This window comes from Monomorium pharaonis, chromosome 5 (assembly GCF_013373865.1).
Source record: "Monomorium pharaonis isolate MP-MQ-018 chromosome 5, ASM1337386v2, whole genome shotgun sequence".
Taxonomy (NCBI): Eukaryota; Metazoa; Arthropoda; class Insecta; order Hymenoptera; family Formicidae; genus Monomorium; species Monomorium pharaonis.
This window is the reverse complement of record NC_050471.1, coordinates 21,819,620-21,842,134: the sequence shown is the minus strand read 5'-3', so window position 1 is coordinate 21,842,134 and position 22,515 is coordinate 21,819,620. Positions and strand designations below refer to the sequence as shown.

At 31.2% G+C, this 22,515-nt stretch overlaps 2 protein-coding genes across 2 annotated transcripts; one reads left to right on the top strand and one right to left on the bottom strand.

Annotated features, from left to right (window-relative positions):
• The first annotated feature begins 8,866 nt into the window (after positions 1 to 8,866).
• Positions 8,867 to 11,033, top strand: LOC118645856. The gene has a single exon (XM_036287630.1). The coding sequence runs from the start codon at positions 9,083 to 9,085 to the stop codon at positions 9,641 to 9,643; it is 561 nt and encodes a 186-aa protein (XP_036143523.1). The 5' UTR covers positions 8,867 to 9,082; the 3' UTR covers positions 9,644 to 11,033.
• A 6,365-nt stretch (positions 11,034 to 17,398) lies between these two features.
• On the bottom strand, positions 17,399 to 20,319 carry LOC118645868 (glucose dehydrogenase [FAD, quinone]-like). Its single transcript, XM_036287684.1, has 2 exons — positions 17,967 to 20,319; positions 17,399 to 17,803 (listed from the first exon to the last, which is right to left on the bottom strand). Exons 1-2 carry the CDS (start codon positions 19,758 to 19,760, stop codon positions 17,657 to 17,659), a joined length of 1,941 nt encoding a protein of 646 aa, XP_036143577.1. The 5' UTR covers positions 19,761 to 20,319; the 3' UTR covers positions 17,399 to 17,656.
• Between the last annotated feature and the right edge of the window lie 2,196 nt (positions 20,320 to 22,515).

Below are 22,515 nucleotides of genomic sequence, written 5' to 3'. Positions count from 1 at the left end.
TATTTCAAAACTATCTCAACTAATAACTGAATCCTTTCGTATCGTCGATTTTCCCAGAAAAAATGCACTTTACATGAAAACGGTTTTTGGAGATGTTAATTGATTCCAAATTAACTATCAAAATTAAAATTTAAAAAGGTAAATTTAGGATGGCGGTCATAAAATATTAAAATATCGATAAATTTCAAATATGAACCCGGATTAAAGTTTTTCTGTGATTACTAATTACAAACCAAAGGCAAGAAGTATAATTCAAAATAGCGTATTTAGAAAAATAAAAGTATTACGAAAGTATGAAAGACATTGTTGCTTGCGCATACTTTCAATACAATATAAATTACAATTACAATTTATTATAATAAAATTTTAATCTTTTTTCATTTTCTTCGCAATTAAATAAGACTCTAACTAAAAAGTCAATTCAATAAAATTTTGACATAATATATGATTATTCTTTACTACCAAAAAGATGAAATTTTCGCAAAGTTTACATTATATCTTTTTGAAAACGCAAGATTTCAAAGTGTGCAATGATTTATACGTAGATTAAACTTTCCTTTTTAAAACAATAAAAATAAAAGTAAGATAATTTCTTTAAAAGTTATATAATTTCTATAAGAAAAAGCATATATATTCCAGACGTACAAAAGAGTTAAGATGCTAATACGACTTTGTGATTGATGATATCTTAAGATAGTACTTAATTTTTAATATAACACTCGACTATAATGGGTGTCAAAGTCTTGTATCGGAAAAAAATTCATAATTTTTAAATCTTTTCCGTGCTATGACAAATAACTCAATTTTTTATTTTTAAATAATAAGGACATGTTATATTTTATTTTATTATATTGTGTTATATTTTATTATATGTATTTATACAGGGTGTCCCAACGCACGTGGACCATTACTCGTAAAAAGGTAAAAGGGGGATCGAAATGAACATAAAAATCCAATATTGTCTTGGGTTAGGTCTTGGGTTAAGTCGCGGGTTAGGTCCACCAATAATCAAGGTATTAATTTTTCAAATTATGCGAATGAGAGCGCGCCGAGAAAAGAGTTCAATCCGCTTGAGCTATAACACGGAAAAAAAATTATTATAAATGTTTGATAAGCTTTTATTATTTACTGTTCACAATTACGATAGAAATTAATTAGATTATTTGAGAATTCCATACGTTAATATTTCGATTATTTGCAGACCTAACCCAAGACAATATTGAACTTTATGTTCATCTCGATCCCTTTTACTTTTTTACGAGTAATAGTCCACGTGCGTTGGGACACCCTGTATATTTTATTGTGTATGTATTTGTATATACATATATACATTTTATATATATATATATATATATATATATATATATATATATATATATATATATCAAGAGGCACGGTAATGCCTCGCGCCAAGTGTATGCGCAGCGAGGCACCACCGTGCTTCTTTTACGCGAGACGTCGTTTGCTAGAAGGCCGTAATTATCGGATCTCAATAACGACTTAATTGATTGATTTCTAAATAGGCTTAATGGATAGCTTACATCCGATTTATATAATAAAAGTGTTTTTATTTTTCCGCTATATGACTTACGAGCGGAGATATCGCGATTCGAATTTTTTGCTCAAGAGTAAATTTGGTTTAAGAAACGTCGTAGTCATCATTATTATTGTCATTGTCGTCGCCCGGCGTTTAGGACGAATGGTGGGGACTTGTACTGTTGTATCCTCGTTTATCTTGTGTGCACAAACATTTGACAACAAGGATGAACGATGCACCATGCGCCATGAAACGGAACGCACCATGTGTATCGTGATTGGTGAAGATAGTCGAGTCCGCGCCGCCGCGTGTCGATCGAGTGACAGTTCGAGGTTAGAGACGTGTTGACGTGTGCGAGGTTAGCGACGAGTTAGTTTTTATTAGTGTTATGCATATAATTATGCATATTACATCGTGGAGTACATCGTGGATTACATTGTAGAGGAAAAATAATCAGATAAGTTATATAGAATTTTTATTTTTGTATAGAATAAACTATTCTGAAATAAAATTGATACTTTGTGTTATGTTTCCATTTTTAGTTTTAAAAGAAAGAGAAAGAATTACAAATCTTACACTGTCAAGGTGTATCTTAGATTTAAGCCAATTTCAAAGAAGCTGAAGTTGACGGAAGAGCAGCAAGAAGCGTATAAAATCATTAATACTACAACCTTACTTACAAAGCTACTAGTTCTACGTTATTTACAAAGCTACTAGTATTAGATAGTAATGATTTGTTCCAGTCAAAGGTTCTATATGGTAAGAAAAATTTTCATCATACATTCACAATGATCACATTTAAAATTTTAATTATTGTTTAATTAATGCTCTTGAAACATATGATCGTATGCCGGCTTGGCAAACTTGAGAAGTTTCCATGACAGCCACGCTTTTGTTCACCATTACATAAGATCAATACTTTGTGTTATTTTTCTTTTTTTACCCACACAGCATACTTTATCTTGAGGATATCCCAAATTATCCCAGACAGACGAAGGCGATCCCACGGATATCTCAATGAGTAGCTCCCGGGATATCCTATAAAAATATCGTAAAATATCGTAAAATATCTTAAGATATCATATGATGTCCCATTAATATATTTCGATATCCCCAAAAAATATCTTAAAATATTATAAGATATTGTAAGATATTCTATAATATCTTACGATATCCTATTACACATCCAGATAATATCCCATCATATCTTTTATCTCTACAATTAATAGAGCGTAAATCAAGTGTAAAGGAAAAGTGAATTATAATGTAATAAACGAGTGACAAAAGCGTTAATTAAATCTCTAAGAAACGTAAATTAAAACAGAACATAAAGAAAGTACACTTATCGAAATAATGTGGTATATATTAATAATACTAAAAAATTATAAAAAATGACATTAAAAAATTTTTTTGATTTTATACAAACAGAGCAAAAACAAACTTTTTAATAAGTTATTCCACATGCTATTTTGCACGCATATGTAAAAATGAATAAAAAACTAAAACTTCATATTTATTCATAAAAATATAAGTTAACTATACATACATATTTCATCCTTCTGATAACATCTCTTGTAATGATATGTATGCATAATAAATATGTATGCATAGACAAGAAGTGTTCATGGATTATCACGTGGCGTTAAGATGCGTACGGTCTTCGAAGTCAAGCAACGTCGGCGATGGTTGACACTTGGATGGGTGACCGTTTTCTCAGATATAGAGATTAAACATGCTTTAACGGGTACGACTGTGGCTTGGCTGAAACATGTTGTTATAGTCTTCTTCCATTTACAAGATTACCGTAAAAATAATTAGAATTTTTTATTTTTTGTTCAAGTTTTTTTCAATTCTTAGAAACTCTCAAAAATACTTAGAAATATTCAAAAATTTTCTAAATTAATCAAAATTTTTTATTTTTAAAGTTTTTCCGAGAAATGTTTCAATTCTTATAAAAAATCGGAATATTTATTAGAAATCCTAAAAAAAATTTTTTAAATTTTGACAAATTTTTTTACTAGGGTATATTACGATATCTCAGGAAATCCCTTGGACATCCTCTGGATATCGTTTGAGATATCTGCAGGATGTCAAATCGGTGGACATTTGTGCATCCCTTGGATATCCCTTGGATATCACAGACGGTCCACGGATATCCAACGATATTGCGATATCCCAAAATGACATCCTAGTGACATCCCTAGAATAAAGTGTGCTGTGTGGGTTAATTTTAAAAGAATGATGAAGAATTACAAATCTTACACTATCAAGGTGTATCTTAGACTTTAGCCAATTTTAAAGAAGCTGAAGTTGACGGAAGAGCAGCAGGAACTAGTTCCACAATGTTACTGACAAAACTACTAGTACTGGATAGTAATAATTTGTTCCTGTTAATACTACAATGCTCACTATTTAGTTTGGATTTAATATTTCTATATGGTAAGAAAATTTTTCATACATTCACAGATATCCAAAATTTTACAGTTATTATTAATGAATCTATTTTGTTTTTAATTAATGCTCTTGGAACATATAATCATGTGTCGGCTTGGCAAACTTGAGAAGTTTCTGTGACAGCCACGCTTTGTTCACCATTACAAGCCGGCGCATGATTATATGTTGCAAGCGCTTTAAGGCCCGGTTCTCAATCGTATTTGTCGTTCAGCAAAATTAACAAATACGATTGGTCAATTCCAATGGAATAATCGGTCAGTTAATTTAACCGTGAGTTGTGGAACCGGCCCTAAGGGTGTATCGGACATACAATCTTAGACAAAAGTGCATGAAGTTTGAAATATCTACGCGTAACGCATAGTAAAGCTAGATGTAAGAAACTTGAACAACAGTTGGAGTCTTATTTTTACTCTTATAAAGGTATTTTTCACGTATTTGCGATTTTTTTCACTTATGAGTTTAAACTTTTGACAGTGAAAATGCACAATTATCTTAAGTTATATTTTATTTCTTTAAAACGGTGTAGTGAAGACAATTGAAACTTGGCAGATATTTTTATTTATTCATATACTAGATGTACAAAAAAATTCAAAACACGGGTACTATTTCTTCTATATTTTTTTAGCTGTTTCATCCGTCAAGATCGTCTTTTTCCATAAGATAGAAAAGGATACCATGTAAAATCTGTGAAAATTAAACTAGTTACAACTCAGCAACCGTTTAGTGGATGCGTTTTCAATTTTTTCAGTATATTAGGAAAACTGAGGCCGGTATTCATAGTCGGATCTTATATTTAAGATCATCTTAAGTACTGTCTTAAGATGCCATCAACCAATTGCAGAGCCGTATTAGCATCTTAAGACATTGCTTGAGACGATCTTGAAATAAGATTTGACTATGAATACCGGCCTATAAGAACAATTTCACAAATTTTTAGCAACTTTGTACTATTTTGAACTTCAGTCCGATACATCCTTAAGTGAAACATGGACAAAATAGGTTTATTATCAATAATTGTAAAGGACAATAAACATAATTTTAAAAGTACAATTATAATTTAACTACATATAAAAAATTTTTTTAATGACTTTTTGAATGCATGAAGAGAATTGCATTAATTATAATAAATTGTTTTGGGATAGACAGTACTACACAATATTATTCTCCCTTCCTTTCCTCTCTTTCTCTCTCTTTCTTTCTCTCTCTCTCTTTCTCTCTCTTAATTTAACAATAATACTCTTTCTAGCACAATAATTATAATTTATTTATACGTATAAATAACACAAATATGTGTAAATTGTTCACCATTACAAACCGGCATATGATTATATGTATGTTCCAAGAGCATTAAGTGAAACACAGACAAAATAGGTTTATTACCAATAATTGTAAAAGAACAATAAACATAATTATAAAAGTATTATAATAAAGTGTTTCGGGATAGACTTTTTTTAAAAGATTTACTACGCAATATTATTATCCAATTATTTATCAATTAGTATCCAAATTCTTTATTCTATAATAGTTAATAGACATTTCGTTATTCAATTATTTTTAATGTATATATAGTTTCCCCAGATGTACTATAATTAAAATGGATGTTCATATAAACTAAAACATCCACTTTTACAAATAATTATTTGTACAAATATTACAAATAAATATTTTAATACAAATTTTACTACAAAAACTTGGCGCCGCTAAACCGAATAATTTGCCAACTCTCTTTCTTTTTCTTTTGTGCGTGCATCTAATTTGAATGCGTGCGTGTGTGTATATGTATGTTAGTATATAATTTTGTTCATAAGGAAGCGATTTTTAATATCTGAGTCTCTTAGGGCCGGTTATTCCAACTTCTTGATAAACTTATCTACCAGGTAGGTGTCTATCTTCATTTCTTTTCTTAAATAAATAGACAAACATATATTGATAGGTAAGTTTACAAAGAAGTTGGAACAATCAAGCCTTATGCGTGCGTATGTCGAATATGTCTCTCTCTCTCTCTCTCTCTCTCTCTCTCTCTCTCTCTCTCTCTCTCTCTCTCTCTCTCTCTTATGTGTACGTGTATAATGTTACGCGTATATAATGCCATTGTGATTTCTATTGTAAAAATTTGTAATTTTAAATTATTATTTTATTATGTAAGTTAAATTGTAAGAAAGCAATTTTGTATTAAAGCAAATTATTCGATTTAGCGGCGCCAAGTTTTTGTAGTAAAATTTGTATTAAAATATTTATTTGTAATATTTGTACAAATAAATATTTGTAAAAGTGGATGTTTTAGTTTGTATGAACATCCATTTTCATGGTTGGCGCATTTTCTTCATATCATTACTTTTGTAGAGAAAATTAATTATTTGTTGTTTTTGGGGAAAAAGAAAATTTTATTAAAATTTTGTACATTTGTAGTGCTAAATTAAAATTATTTTGTACAAAAATAGATTTTTTAGGGCGTTTCATGCGCGCGTATACTTGGCGCTTTTTTATATCTTTTTTTAAAAAGGTAATTTTGTTGGGTATATATATACATATATATCATTATTCCGCAGCAGCCGCGAGTAGTTCGCGAGATCGTTGCTAGGCGAGGGCACGGTGCTTCTTCTTCTCGTAAAAAAATTTACACCAAGAGGCTTATAAAAGAAAATCATCCACAGCAACAAATTATCTCTCGATGTGTATAGTGAGCTCAATAGGTTTACCTAACAAAGTGTAGTATTATTTTTGTCACTCGAAGAGAATCTCTTGGGCCTTAAAATAGAGCTTCAGAGAATTGTGAAAATATAAAAATAAATTTTAACCCTTGATCCTTGGTCTTATGCAGTGGCCAGGAAGGAGCAAGAAACACTATAGCTACTTCCTAGATAGATTATATGTTTAGGGGCTAAGATTCAGAAAGTTACATATAGAGCTTGGTACTAGCCATTTTTTCTAGATAGATGCTAGACAGAATCTAGAAAAACTACCCAGAACCTACCTATATGCAAGACGAAATTTCCACACGGGTATTGTCATTGTCATCGTCGTCATCACCCGATGCCCAGTTAACATAATATACCGTGCATATTTTATCATTGGTTCTACGTTGATACTAGTGATATTCTTGGTATTTACTGTAAAATATTCTCAATATATTCTACGAAGCAGAAAAAGGCGGAAATAGGAATGTACTCAGTATGTTCTCAGAATTTACGCAATTGTACTGCTGCAATATCCTTCGAACATTCTTATCATCTACATGTACTGTATGGGTTGTTATACTGATTGTCTCAATCTCTTTTTCCACAATTAAAATTCGTTCACCATAAAATCTATAGTTTTTTATTTTTAACAGTAGATAAAATAAACGTTTCTTGTTAGCTATCAGTTAATATAAGGATGTGATTTTATTATATTTTAAGTAACGTAAATATTGGATTTTTGGACTTTAAGATGTTTATAGCGATATGTTGAGTAATACATTTTCTCTCAAGATAGACAAAGATGGGTAATATTAATAACAGAATTAAAAATCCTTTTCCACAATTAACGTACAGACGGTAACAAAATACGCACGTAAAATTTTATATAAAAAACAAAAAAAAATTTAATTTGTAAATTAAATTAAAATTTTTTTTCGTTTTTTATATAAAATTCTTATGTGCATATTATGTTACCGTACTTTAATTGTGAAAAAGGATTTTTAATTCTATAAATACGATTAAAAGATTAGTAAATTGAAAATAAGCCAAATAATCGATAAAACAGCTTTATCATCCTCTTAAGGGGATCCGGGAGTGACAGAGTTACCGACATTTTTTTGGGAATTTGGATTTTCGAATTGGAGCAACAGAATGCAAAATCCTTTTACAGGATTAAAGTACGCACAAAAATAAAGGGGGCGATGTACAATTTGTTCTGATAAATAAAAAAAAATTGTTATTTATTAGTCATTTAACGACAATATTTGCTTCATACAAAAAAATCTATAGTTTATATGTATAAAATAATCACGTCGCCCCCTAGAAAAAACTCTCAGGAATAATATCGTGCAATTAGAAATAAAATTAGAATCCTAGAAAAAAAGATTCGCATTCCGCAAATTGGAAAATGAAAAAACAAAAATTTGGGTTATGTACACATAAAAAGTCGATAAGTAGAGCAATATAAGAAACAATTTTTTTGTTTTCAATATAAAATCCAATTTATAGATTAATATTAATATGTGTACTTTAATTCTGGAAAAGGATTTCTAAATCTATACAAGAATTACATATGAAATCTCATAATGATGTGCACGAATGACTCTACATTATCGACCTCGATCAAATTTCAAAGGCACTCCTGGATCCCCTTAAGTGATATAAAATATGTATATTCTGGAAATTAAAATAGAAAATACCCACTCGGCAAGTAATGTTGTTGAAATATTTGAAAATGGTACATAAATATTTTATTAATAATTTAATTGTAATTTTGCACATGAAATATTTAAAAAATAAATCTGCACCATATTTTTATAATAATGCAAATGCAATATTTCTGAAATCTTTAGAGAAGATAAAAAAGTTTGCTTTCATATTTGTATGGCTCTGTAATATTACAAAAGAAATGTAACAAATGCATTATTTCAAAAATATTTCTGGAAAATTATAAACTAATATTAATATTTCTTACACAATGAATATTTCTGCAAAATATCAAACGCAACATTGCATTTAAAGTATTTCTAAAAAATTTCTGAAGAATTGTGTAGGTAATCAAAATTTAAATTACTGAAAATGAATTTCTGCAATATTGCACAAGAAATATTGCAAATATAATGATTCAGAAACATTTCTGAATGTTTAAAATTGACATAAAAACATATTCTTTATATAATTATAGTTAATAATAATAACATTAAAGTATACATAAAATAAACAATAAAAAAAAATTTTATTTTAATATGCATGTATTATTTTATTTAATACTTTATAAATATTTAATACTTTACATAAAACTTTTGGATTACTAGTTCCATTATTTGCCGATTCATCATCTGCCATTAAAATTCAATCTAAAGAAGCTCAGTATTAAAAAAAAATAGATGTTTTTATTTGGGATGGAGCTTCCATGGCACCACGATATGCTCTAGATATAATGGATCGAACACTCCGTGATATTATGAATAATGATTTACCATTTGGTGGAAAAATTGTTATATTGGGTGGTGATTTTAGACAACTTCTTTCAATTAAAGTACGAGGTACTCAAAGTGAAATTATAAATCTTTCTATTAAATTTAGTAACATATGGAAATATTTTAAAAAGTTTTCTTTAATACAAAACATGCGAGTTTCTCTAAATGAAATTGAATTTGCAAAATTTTTAATAAAAATGGGTGATGGAAAATTGAATGATTCTAATGACAATATACAAATTCCTGAATGTTGCATAGCTCCATCTGATGCAGATATTGTCACAGACATATATGGTGATTTAATACAAAAAAGAGATTTTAATAAGATAGCTAAATGTGCGATACTTTCAGCGAGAAATATTGATATAGACGAAATTAATAAACGAGTTGTTGAATTACTAAATATAACAGAAGAACGAATTTATACAAGTGTAGATAGTGCTGTAAACTGCGGTGATAATGGTGATTGTTTGAGATTAGAACAGTTTCAATAGAATTTTAACATTCTTTCTTTTTTCTCTGTTTTATCCGCGAGTAGTGAGAGCTGCTGACAGCCATCGCGCTCTTTGTAGTTCATTCCTTCGATGCATCCAGTCGCACGGCGCTGTTACTAGTTCATCACGCGCGCGTCTTTCGTTTTCTCGCATCGTGGTAACTATGCAAATAAACATGCTCAAAAAAGGGCACGTCAAAATCAATGCCCAAATAAGTCTCGAGATCCGTTCCCTTGCCGCCTCTTTTTTCGCCTCCGCGATCGTAATTGTCTTAAGACAAAAAATTCGTCAGTCTCTCGCAGCCCGGCACCGACATTAGATCGTCCCGCAGATCTCTTGCGTCATCTGCCGATCCTAGCTGCGGGAATTCACGTCTTCCATCCCTAATTCGGCAACTTATGTTAATTCATTCTTAAGTTCGAATATTCGTGTGAATGTGTGAGTGCATCACGTCAATGCGCGGGTGACCGTATCTTTCCCGTGAACGTCCTCTGCCTCGTGCACAAGATCTCCGTCGGATCGCGCGGAAGATTTCCGGATTCGCGAGAGCTTCGATCTAGAAGCTCTTCAAGATTTCCGCGTCGAATACAGGCAGCGTAATATCGGGACGTGTCAAGATTTCCGTAAAATTGCAAAAGATACGGTTCGCCCCTCGCTCCAAACGTCCGTTTTTTTAATAAATAATTAAAGTGCGAGTGACACCATCGCCTCCTTTTTCTTCCTATCACCTCCCGTGAACCTACCGCATTCCTTATCACTCGCTTCGCGTCTCTATCGGGACGGATTCCGGCATTCTCTCCGTGCGATCACGTTTACTCTACGCACGCACAAACAGTGATATTGGTGAAACTTTATTACCAGAATATTTAAATAGTTTGTCTCCATTATGTCTTCCTCCTTATGAATTACGTTTAAGATTAAATTCTATTATTATGTTAATAAGAAACCTTAACATCAATGAAGGACTTTGTAATGGTACTAGATATTAGATTATTGGTCATAGAACTTGGCGATCATTTATTGAAATGCAAGATTTTAACTGGTGATAAAACAAGAGATATTATTTTTTTAAATCGTATAACATTATATTGTGAAAATGTATATATCCTTTTACATTTAAAAGAAGACAATTTCCAATAAAAATAGCTTTCGCTATAACAATTAATAAGTCTCAAGGACAAACATTTGATAGAGTAGGAATAGATCTTCGCAAAGATGTTTTTAATCATGGACAACTTTATGTTGCTTTTTCGCGAGTTCGTTCTTGGCAAGCATTAAAAATTTATCTAGGTAAACAACGAGATAATAATAATGTTAAAAATTATGTATATAAAGAAATATATATATAACATTTATTATTTTTTCGTTTTTAACCATTTGTATTATTAAGAACGTAAATAAAAACTATAGATACATAAGAAATAAACTGATTAATAAAGATAGATACATAGGAAATAAGAAAAATAAATAGATAAAAAATAAGTCAATAGCATAGAAATAGATAGATAGATGATAATAAGAGATAAATAGATAGATGATAAATGAATAAATATTTATAACGCGAAGTACTTAAATAACGGGGATAAAAATTGACATCATTGTCGACTTTGTTTCTTTTAAGATGTATACAACAATAATGAACGGGAAAGTGATTCATTGGTTCCTTTTCTTCAATCAGGTTTTTTTCCACATACCTGGTGACCAGTGTTGGGTAGTATCTCTATACATGTATCTAGATACATGTATAGAGATACATTTTGTGTATCTGAACCTGTATCTAAGATACATTTGAATTAGAGTATTTGTATCTGTATCTAGATACAAAACACAGTATCTGAACTGCTTTTCAGATACATTTTCAGATACATTTTTAAATACATTTTTACGTACTTTTTGTCTTTATTGGGAAAAAAATGTTTTTTTAAGGTCATTTTTGATTTGCTATTACTGTCGATAGCGTCATTTAGATTTGCGCAAATAGTACTTATGTATGAAATAACTTTGCTATCTAGTCTATAGAATCATTAGATTTTGTGCATATTACATACATTATTAATATTATTATTATTATTACAATAAAATATAATTTAAAAGACGAGAAACGCAAGTTTACTCAACAACTCAACAAACAAATAAAAAATTCGGAAAAGACAGTAAGAGTATTTATGCGCAATACAAAGATGTAATTATTTATTTTATAATGCGCTTTTTGTGTTGCGCACAAACATTTAAATTTTTCAGATTTTTTTATTTGAATAACTTAAGAGTATATCTGATACGTATCTGAGATACTTTTAAAGTATCTGAGTATCTGTATCTATATACATTTTAATTTGTGTATCTGTATCTGTATCTAGATACATTTTTTTATAAGTATCTGTATCTGTATCGAGATACATTTTAAAAGTACCTTACCCAACACTGCTGGTGACGGAACTTTCAATAGAATAGTTCTGTGCAACATAAAAGTTTAGTAGGATGGTGTCCCTACTTTACCACACATAAGAAGAATTTCCTTTTTCTTGAAAATGAAGAAAAAACCAGATTTTCTTCCACATACTTGGTGACAGAACTTCTAACAGAATAGTTCTATACAAAAAGATACCCTGGAAATAACACATTGTGATTTCCAAGGTATTCCCAAGCGTTAAAACAAAGACACCCGAGGGGGTTTTAGTCGGTAAGAGTCCGGCATAACCTTCACTGAGAGTCGTAGGTTATCCCTGAGGATTTTCCCCCCGATATCAAAAAAAACCTAGATGGCTGGAAAACTGATAAACAAATAATAAACAGATGGGTAGATAGAAAATTAATAAATAGATAAACATAAATAGAGAAATAAAATAAATAAATAGAAATAGAAATATATATTTATTTATCTTGTATACATATATGCATACTTACATACATATAATGTATGTATGCATATATGTATACACACAGAAAAAATGTAATATAGCCAATAACATAAGTGATTGCGGGCTACCAACTACATAAAATACTCAATACAATAATATTTGCTATTAATGCAAGTACAATGTTGATACTGCAATAGCATATATTATTGTCAAGCGACGCGGTAGCGGCGCGACGCCAAGTACATAAAGAATTTTGCTGCATGATACAAATGATGCAAACTTCACTGCGCAAATGTTACGCCGCTACTAAGCTTTATCTGGAATTTAGCTGTCAAATTCACTTTCAGTTAAAATATCTCAGAAACTAAAATCATAATCAAAAATTTAATGGCAATTTTGTTATATAATATTGATGTCAGCTTTCGATTGCGACTACTCCGATTAAAATTGGTACACTCATTTTTGAGATTTCGTAATCTCTTGCGCGAAAAAGCTCACTTGGATCACTTGGATATTTTCCACAGATCACATGTATGTACACGCACCGGCAGAAATGGTGTCCCGCGACGTTCAGCGCGCGGCGATCACCCACACACGCGAAGCGCCGTACGTGTTACTGGGCGCGCGGAGGAGCCGAGGAGATGGGAGAGGAGCGAAAAAAGTGGGGATCGCGCCGGTGTTGCATCCTTCACCAACGTCGCACGTTGAAGAAGGATAGAGCTAAGATGAGTGAGAAGACGTGATACCGACTCGATGGTGTCCCAATATCCGTTTCACTCGCACTCGATACTAATATCGTCTCTCGCTCGCCAATACCATATTAATTATGTTAAATGTTAGATGAACAAAAAATTAACTTACAATCTATCTTACAAACTACAATTAACTTACAAACTATCAACATTAAATAAATCTAAATGTTAAAATAAAATTTTTATTATCTTTTAAAATTATTATTTACACAATTTTGCACACACTTACTTACAATACAAGAAATTAATCTTATACTCTAAATTTGTAAATGGATAAGAAACTCTTATAGTGAGTCTGAAAATTATCCGTAACGATGGTTATAATTTCACACAAAAATTTGTTACGGGATGAAAAAGAAGCATTATTACGCAATCATAAGTGAATCAATAATTAATTGGGATAAACGTTAATTTTTTTCTTTCTATGTATAACATAATTAATATTTCAATAAAAATTTGTGTTTTTTAAAATTAAATTTTATCACTTTACATAATATAAAGTAATGAATGACATGCTAATAGAATAAATGTCGACGCTTCGTGCACTCGGATAGCCGTCTCTCAAAGAAAAAGGAAAGCACGACGCATCGGTATTGGCGAGCGAGAGACGATATTAGTATCGAGTGCGAGTGAAACGGATATTGGGACACCATCGAGTCGGTATCACGTCTTCTCACTCATCTTAGCTCTATCCTTCTTCAACGTGCGACGTTAGTGAAGGATGCAACACCGGCGCGATCCCCACTTTTTTCGCTCCTCTCCCATCTCCCCGGCTCCTCCGTGCGCCCAGTAACACGTACGGCGCTTCGCGTGTGTGGGTGATCGCCGCGCGCTGAACGTCGCGGGACACCATTTCTGCCGGTGCGTGTACACACACACGTAAAGCCAGTTTGTCGTTCAAGGGGCTTCACAATGTTCCTACATACAATTTTATAAAATTAAAATAAAATTATTTTGTAATGTAAGTGGTGAATATTGGTACGCGAAAAAATATAATAAACTTGATAATTCTAAGATCTTGTGATCTCTTGCGCAAAAAAGCTCACTTGAGTTATTTTCTACGCATTCACATATACATGCACACACACACCCAAAGCCGGTTTGTCCTTCAAGGGGCTTCACAATGTGCCTACATATAATTTTATAAAACTAAAATAAAAATTATTTCGTAATATATGTGGTGAATATTGGTATGCAAAAAAATATAATAAACTTAATAATTCTGTGATCTTGAGATTTCTTGCGCAAAAAAGCTTATTTGAGTTATTTTCTACAAATTCACATGTACATGCACACACACACGCAAAGCCGGTGTGTCCTTCAAGGGGCTTCACAATGTGCTTACATATAATTTTATAAAACTAAACATATAAAAAATTATTTTATGATATAAATAGTGAATTTGGTATGCGAGAAAAGTATAATAAGTTAACAAAAATAAAATAAATATATAACATAAACAAATACATGATATATGTGTAAATGTCAAAAATATTAATATAAAAATTAATAATAAAATTACAACGTCTGAATGTGAGTAATGTAAGTGATATTATTAGTACACGAAAAAATTTAATAAAATTAATAAAAATAAAATAAATAAATAATAATAACAAATAATATACATAATATATATGTAATAAATGTCAAAAATATTAATAAAAAATTTTTATCTGTCAATGCAAATAAGTATAAAAATATTAGTGCAATCTTTTATCACGGTGAAAACATAATAGATGGACATTACACAAACATGATATGTACTAAAAGCGCAAAATGGATGTTAATAAATGATTTAAGTATAAAGAAATGCAATTGGCCTTGAAATGCTAAAAATGCATTCATATTTTTTACAGAACAAATAAAATAAAATAAATTATGGAAAATATATACATATATACATACATACATATCAAATTAACACATTAAAAAATATGTATAACAAAACTTAATGTAATTAAAAAAGAAGTAACTCTTTAATTTTTACAAAAAAGAGTGAAATCCCTTAAAAAAACCTTAAAAAGGTAAAAAAGATACGCCAAGTACATAAACGCGTGCTTTCCAAAATAAATTTGAGATCAATACAGTTAGCCAAGTATATTTTAAAAGACTTAAAGAAGTTTAATAAACATCTATTAAAAAATTGCTTAAACGGGCTTGATGATTAAATGATTAAAATCAACCAACGGGATTATAGTGAAGCAAAAACTTGGCGTGCCCGACTTAAAACGCCCGACTTAAAATGATCAATGTTAAACAATATGAAAATTATTTGTACGAATAAAATAATAAAAAAATTAATAACTTATGAAAAACTTCACAAAGTTAAAAAAGATATGTCAAGTATATATGTCAAGTATATAAACGCATTCAAAAATGGTTCTATTCAAAAATTATGTGAAAAATGGGAATATAAGTGATAACATATAATAAAGCAGAAATTGACAGATAGTAAAGCAATATCCGAATCACATTAATTGTATTCTTGTATATATATTTATCAATATCAATAACATACAGCTTTGGAAATTCAGAAAAAATACGAGCCGGGCACGCCAAGTTTTTGCTTCACTATAATCCCATTGGTTGATTTTAATCATTTAATCATCAAGCCCGTTTAAGCAATTTTTAAATAGATGTTTATTAAACTTCTTTAAGTCTTTTAAAATATACTTGGCTAACTGTATTGATCTCAAATTTATTTTGGAAAGCACGCGTTTATGTACTTGGCGTATCTTTTTTACATTTTTAAGGTTTTTTTAAGGGTATAGAGTATATCTGTAGTTGACAGCTCGCGATAACATATCTTATTGAATATATTTTTTTTTCAGTGTACGTATACATATAAATTGAACAAATGACGCGCGCTTAGCGGGCGTCTGTCTTGTTCTAGTTACATAAAAATAAGATTGCTTAAATTTAAAAAACATTATTGTAATACAATAATAATAATTGAAATAAGACCGACGAAACTGTCAAAAATAAATATACAAATAAGATCGCCTACATTGATCTATAACAGATCTCGGTGCTAAAAAATTTTGGTATAATTTTTATTATTTCTAACTCATATATATGAACTGTGCGCATTTTATTGGTCTTGAAAAGTACACAAATTATTCAGTACCAAAACCCGCTATAAACCAATATAAGCAATTTCATTTGCATCTTCACATTTAACAATTTCATCGATCCTGTTTTAATTATTATTATTATTATATTACAATAATATTTTTTAAGTGTATCTGCAATTTCTTGGATAAAATGTATTTAAGATATTTTCTGAAATGTTTCTGCTATCTGCATAGATATGTTTCAGAAATATTTCAGTAATATTATCGAAATATTACTAAAATCTTTCAAAAAGATCGCACTTGAAATGATCGCGGACATTGAAACATTGCAGAAGTGTTGCAGAAATAGTCGTGAAATATTTCTGTGATATTGCTGTACAGTGTAACATTTCAAATAAAATATTTTAGAAACATTATATGCCGAGTGGGTACTGATTGTACAATTGAATTTTTTCTACATTAATAATAAAGATTTAAATATTATAGATTTCCTACTGACCAACATTAAAAAAAATTTTTTAATCATCAAAAATTCTTCTCGTGTGTGTATCTTTTCTCTAAAAAGAACCTATTTTTTAAATTTGAACTAAAGTGGAAATTGGACGTTTTTGGAAGTATCGCCAATATTTTTTCTACATATTTTTTATGATATTCAGATTAGATTACAATATGTTAAAAACTTTCCAAATTATATATGGAAACACTCTCGTGGGTTTTCTTATTAATTAATTTTAAATTAATGTTTAACTTTAACTAAGTTTTTGAATACATAAACGTTAACTTGTTAATTTCTTTCACAATTTAAAAACTTATGTAAAACAAAAACATGTAAATTTATGTAAAAACAAATATGCATTTATATAAAAAAATTTTACTTTAGTTATTTCACACATAAATTATCTTTACCAATAAATTGTTAAATTTATTTGACAACCTATATTGTAATTATTTTGTTATTTAAAGTAATCCATTTTTTAAAAATCACGATATTGTAATTTTATATAAATAATGCTTTTTAAAATTAACTTTTAACTTTACTTAAGTCTTAACGCAATTTTTGAATAAATTGGTTTTTCATTTGTATAACGTTTAACTGAATTAATTTGTAACCAATTAATTTCATAAATCCTTAACTTTAATTAAATTTAGAAAGACATTAATTAATTTTGCCAAACATTAATCGTTTTGTAAAGATTATAGAAGTATTTTACAATGTTTGTTTCCTGAAAATTTATTTAAACTTTTATTTTTATACATTGAAAATTATATATTTTTATTAAAGTTATAGCGATTGAAAATTTTTTGTTGATACAGTATCATAAATTACGTTTACGACTTGTCCAAGTATTTCCAATCTTCTTTCACCATATCCGCCAGTTTCTCGGCAATCATATACACAGGTATGTTTGTATGCGCCGATATAATCTCAGGCATGATAGAACCATCTGCTACTCGTAGTCCTCGAATACCAATTACCTGTAATATACACAAATTTTTTAATTATGGATCAAATGTGTATCTATGCACGGTGCGCACATGGGTGTGTTATGTATGCGTGCGCACGCGCATGTTAATGTAATAGGAATATTTGTTTTAAATTTAAGAATAATTTATTATATAGTGAGTTTTTCAACAATACCTTTAATCTAGGATCGACAACAGCAGTCGGATCTTTTCTCGATCCCATCTTGCAAGTACCAGAATAATGATAGATGGTGAAAGACAACGTCCTTATTGCGCACTCCCAATAGTCATCGGAGTCATACTTGTAATTTTCGCATCCGGATAAAGTATCGTTTAAAAGTCGTAAACCAAATATTTGCATAGTTTGACCGATACGTATTGCAGCTCTAATACCAGCAATCATCGTTTTGACATCTTCTGGATTGTCGAAATAATTTGCAATGATCTCGGGTTTAACATTAATATCATTGGCCAATAGTCTTATCTGTCCACGGCTTTTTGGTTTTAACAACATCGGTAGTATGGTCCAACCGTGATTTTTGTTATATTTATTCCACGTCTGACGTATTCGATTGTTGAGACCCAATATGATCGGAGCAATGAGATCTCCTTTAAATCCACCACCGATAAATAACAGTTCGATGTCCGGCAAACCGTCACGGTTTTTTAGATTTTTTGTGTCGATAAAACCGAGAGCCTCACATCCATTCGGGACCGTTAATGGTCCTGATCTTCGCGTTAGAAAATCCCTTATATATGGATTAATGGGATTTATGATGTTGAACGTTTTGATACTTATCGGCTCATCTATTGTCCACGTTAATCCTCCATAACCTAAATGATCCATTAGATTTTCGCCAACTGGTAAGTCCTGAACAATGTCGATCTCGAGCTCGCTAAGATGTTTAGCCGGTCCGATGCCGGATAGCATTAATAATTGTGGTGATCCAATTGCACCCGCGCACAAAATCACTTCTTTGCTTGCAAATACGTGGATAATTTGATTATGTTTGATAAACTCTACGCCAATTGCCCGATTCGTGCGACGATCGATCAGCACTTTCCTCACCATGCTCTCGCGTGTCAAGTAAAGGTTCCGGCGATTTTTTGCGGGATGTAGATATGCTTTATTGCTACTCATACGAGTACCATTCACGGTTGTGCTTTGAATATACGAGAATCCTATCATATTTTTTCCGTTATAATCTAACAGTGGATACCCCAGCTTTTCTCCAGCTTTTAAAAAAGCTTCTGCCAGTCGCGTATGAAATGGTGGATAAGAGATAAATAATGGTCCTTGTGTACCATGATAAATATTATCCGATTGCAGCTCTGAGATATTGATTGTTTCCAACTTTTTAAAATATTTGAGAACGTCTTTGTAAGCCCAGCCTTCATTTCCCATCTCAGCCCATCGGTCATAATCCTCGGCGCCGCCTCTGGTTGCAATCATGTAATTTAGCACACTGCTGCCGCCCATTACTTTGCCTCTAGGCCAATTACATCTGTTGTTATTCATGCCGAGACAGTATCTGTCGGAAGATTTTGTTCTGTATTTCCAATTAATATCATTGCTTAGTTGCAGCGTGTAAGCGAGAAGCGGAATGTCCATGAGCAAATTCTCGTTAGATCCAGCTTCGATCAACAATACTTTAACTTGATGAATCTCGCTTAGTCTCGCGGCTATCGTAGCACCGGCCGTGCCGGCGCCGACTACTATGAAGTCGTACACGGCTCCGGACTGTGGGATTGTATCTGATATCTCTTGATTTATAAAACGTTGGTTTTGCTCCACAAAGTTTAGGGCTTCGAAGCCTAGCTCTAATATATTTTCTAACACGTGTCCACCAATGTCATTGCCGTAAATACTGCGATTTCCTTTCGGTAACAGTTGTCCGCCCGACTTCAATGGAACGATTACAACGACCGCACTGAGAAGGTAAAAGAACGTCGGATTATGTGTAATCATATCAAATTGGTTATTGAACGTATCAAGTGGGACGATATACTATAATAGAGAATCTGAATGTTTGCTTGGAATATATACCTGCCAGTCAGGTTCATGTTTTCCAGGTAACTATGGTGGGATAACCGTGCTTGTTTCTCAACAAACACGGTTATCTCACCATAGTCGCATTAGCGTTGCTTAATATCTGTAGTCACCCATCCAATTCTGAACCGCCGCGCCGTCGATGTTGTTTGACTTTGAAGACTTTACGCAACTCATAGAACTTATACTAATGAAAGCGGAATAACGTATACCGTCCGTATGCCGTAACTGTGTCCAATATTTGTGCGACAAGGATAGGTAGAACATGACTTAAGATGAAATGACAGAACTAGTTTTCTGTCTCATTTCATAACTTTTCCTCATAATACGCATGAGCGGCCGTATTTGTAGGTATGAGACAGAACTGGTTTCTGTTTCACTTCTTGGACACACTTGTACGGGTTCTTTTCTTCTTCCATTAGTATAAGTTTTATAACGCAACCTAACACTTCGTGATGATCCATGAACATCTAATGCTCATGAATACATATTTGTTATAGATTAGTTTAATAGATGTCAGAAAGATAAAACGTACAGTTAAATAATATTTTTATAAATAAATATAAATTTAGTTTTTTAACTGATTTTTATATATGTGAAATAACTTAATAAAAATATCTGTTTTAGCTCTGTTCTTTATAAAGCTAAAATTATGTTATTATAAAATATTAATAGAAAATACCCACATAGAAATGAAACCTCCAGTAGACGTCTAATGGACGTCTGCCATGGAAGTTTAAACTTCCAGTGGACGTCCATTAGACGTCCTATATAAAGCCATTAGAAATCCACAGTTCCGCACTGTGGACGTCTATTAGACCTTCAATAGAGGTCGTCAAAGAGGTCTATTAGACGTTGTGTGGATCATTAACAGAGGCTTCACGGAGCCTCGATGGATGACTTACGGACGTTTCGTGGATAATTAATAGAGGCTTCACGGAGCCTCGATGGATGATTGACAAAATAAAAATTTAAAATAAAAATTTTATTTCTTTTAAATTATTTTTATCAACAGTACATACTAAATTTAGGACAAATTTTTATTAATTAATTAAATTTAAATTAAATTATTTTATTTTATTCTTACTTGCCTCTGGTTTTGAACCCGGGACCTTAGGATTACAAACCTTGTACTATATCTGCTATGCCAATTTGACTCATCGATATGGGTACTTGTTATTGTCTACATATACATATATGTTATAAACTGACGCAATTATATTATTTTTTATAAAAGCAATTAAATTTTGCAAAACATTAAATATAAATAGCATTAATTTATTTACTTATTAATTTCATTGTTAAATTTATCTTTTTCCATAACCTTAATAATTTGATGGAAATTGCGATCTATTTAGCATTAATACTTTGAAGCGTTCAAATGGTTAATTAGATAATTTTAACTATATAAATCATATATTTTAAGAAAAATTGAATAGTTTATTATTCTGTTTTTGTATTCAGTACATGATAAATTTAGATTTTGTGCATTTTTTTGTGCGCAGTAATTGTAGACAAACCGTTATTTTGGAAAACATTATCTTTATGATAATTTTTTTAAATATCAAATAGATCTCTCATTCAGGATGCTATAGTGTTGTCTGATTTCTGAGTCAACTACGACGCGCATGGACGGCTCAAAAATCGGACAGCATTGTGATATCTTTTATGAGATATTAAGCTGATATCATTTAGCTGTGATATCATAAGGATAACATTTTCAAGAAACTTAAATGAAACTCTTCCATGAGATATCTCAAAGACCTATCTTAGTAGACGTCTCTGATAAATGTTACCATTTGGACATCATTTCCAAGATATCTAAATGTTTTCTTAAAAAAGTTCTCTTAAAGTTTTCATTCTGACAAGCGTGTTGTCTGGGTAACTTTTACCATGAAAATAAATGTTCCATAGAGCTGTGGAAGTTTAATGGATCCTTAATGGACGTCTGTATAACTTCCATCATGGAAATAATGTTCCATAGAGCTATGGAAGTTTAGTGGATCCCTAATAGACATCCATCTAACTTCCACTATGGAAGAAAACATCCAATGGAGCTATGGATGTTTAATGGATCCCTAATGGATGTCTATCTAACTTCCACCATGGAGGTAAACCTCCAATGGAGCCATGGACGTTTACTAGACCTCTAATGGACGTCTGTCTAACTTCCGCCATGGAGGTAATCCTTCAATGGAGCCATGGAAGTTTACTGGATCCCTAATGGACGTCTACCTAACTTCCGCCATGAAGGTAAACCTCCAATGGAGCTAAGGAAGTTTACTAGACCTCTAATGGACGTCCATCTGACTTCCACCATGGACATAGACGTCCCATGGATCTATGGAGGTTTAATGGACGTCCATTGGACATCCACTGGATGTCAATTTCTATGTGGGTAGTAACTTAAGGGGATGCTGGAGTTGTCTGTTTTACCAACAAAAAAATAGTAATTTTTGTTTAACAATATCTTTTTATTTCTTTTATAGATTTGGAAATCCTTCTCCAGAATAAAAAAATACGCATTGTTATCAGTCTGTGGAGTGGAATTTCCTTCAAAAACGAGAAAAAATTGTTAATTTGCTGTCACATCATAACAATGTTTGCTTAATATAAAAGATCTACAGTTTGTACCTATGAAATTCGTATTCACAGACTAGTAGACGACGAGAAC